This window comes from Cariama cristata, unplaced genomic scaffold (genome assembly GCF_000690535.1).
Source record: "Cariama cristata isolate BGI_N322 unplaced genomic scaffold, ASM69053v1 scaffold28668, whole genome shotgun sequence".
NCBI lineage: Eukaryota > Metazoa > Chordata > Aves > Cariamiformes > Cariamidae > Cariama > Cariama cristata.
Window position 1 is genome coordinate 5,539 of NW_009629858.1, and position 510 is coordinate 6,048.

Consider the following 510-nt stretch of genomic DNA (forward strand, 5'->3'; position numbering starts at 1 on the left):
CCTCCTTTCCCCTTGCCAGGATCGCCCCTCGCCCAGGGGCTTTGGTGGGTGGGAGGTTGCTTGCTGTGCTTGGGGAGGTCAGTGTTTGGGGTGCTGGGGGCAGTGGGCGATGGTGCTGAGTCCCTGGGGATGCTCTGCTGCCGTCAGTGCCTCCTGCATCCCTGTGAGCTGCTCTGGGGCGCTGTCAGCCCCATTTCTCATCCGTCGAGCAGCCCTCAAGCACTCTCCGGTGGCACGTAAGGACTTTATAACGTTTTCCAGGGCAAGAAAAAGAAGAGAAAGCGAGAGAAGCTGGCCCAGCAGCAAAGCCACGACACGGAGAGTGAGTATCCCCCCTGCCAGCCTCCTCCCTCCGCCGGCTTTCGGCTGCTCACACCATCCTCCATCGTTTGCAGGTTCCCTGGCTTCCAAGAGCAAGAAACCCTGTGTGCAGTACCTGCCGGCTGAGAAACCGTGCGACAGCCCCGCGTCCTCCCACGGCAGCATGCTGGATTCCCCTGCCACGACCTC

General features: G+C 62.0%; 1 protein-coding gene across 1 annotated transcript in view; it reads left to right on the forward strand.

The window, feature by feature from the left end:
* LOC104165649 (transcription factor 7-like 1) overlaps window positions 1-499 on the forward strand; it is a gene marked incomplete at both ends in the record, with an annotated part of 3,173 nt that extends 2,674 nt beyond the window's left edge. Inside the window, 2 exons of the mRNA XM_009705327.1 lie at window positions 257-322; window positions 396-499. Of these exons, the coding sequence (XP_009703629.1) occupies window positions 257-322; window positions 396-499 (170 nt within the window). The remainder of the gene's footprint in view (window positions 1-256; window positions 323-395) is intronic.
* Between the last annotated feature and the right edge of the window lie 11 nt (window positions 500-510).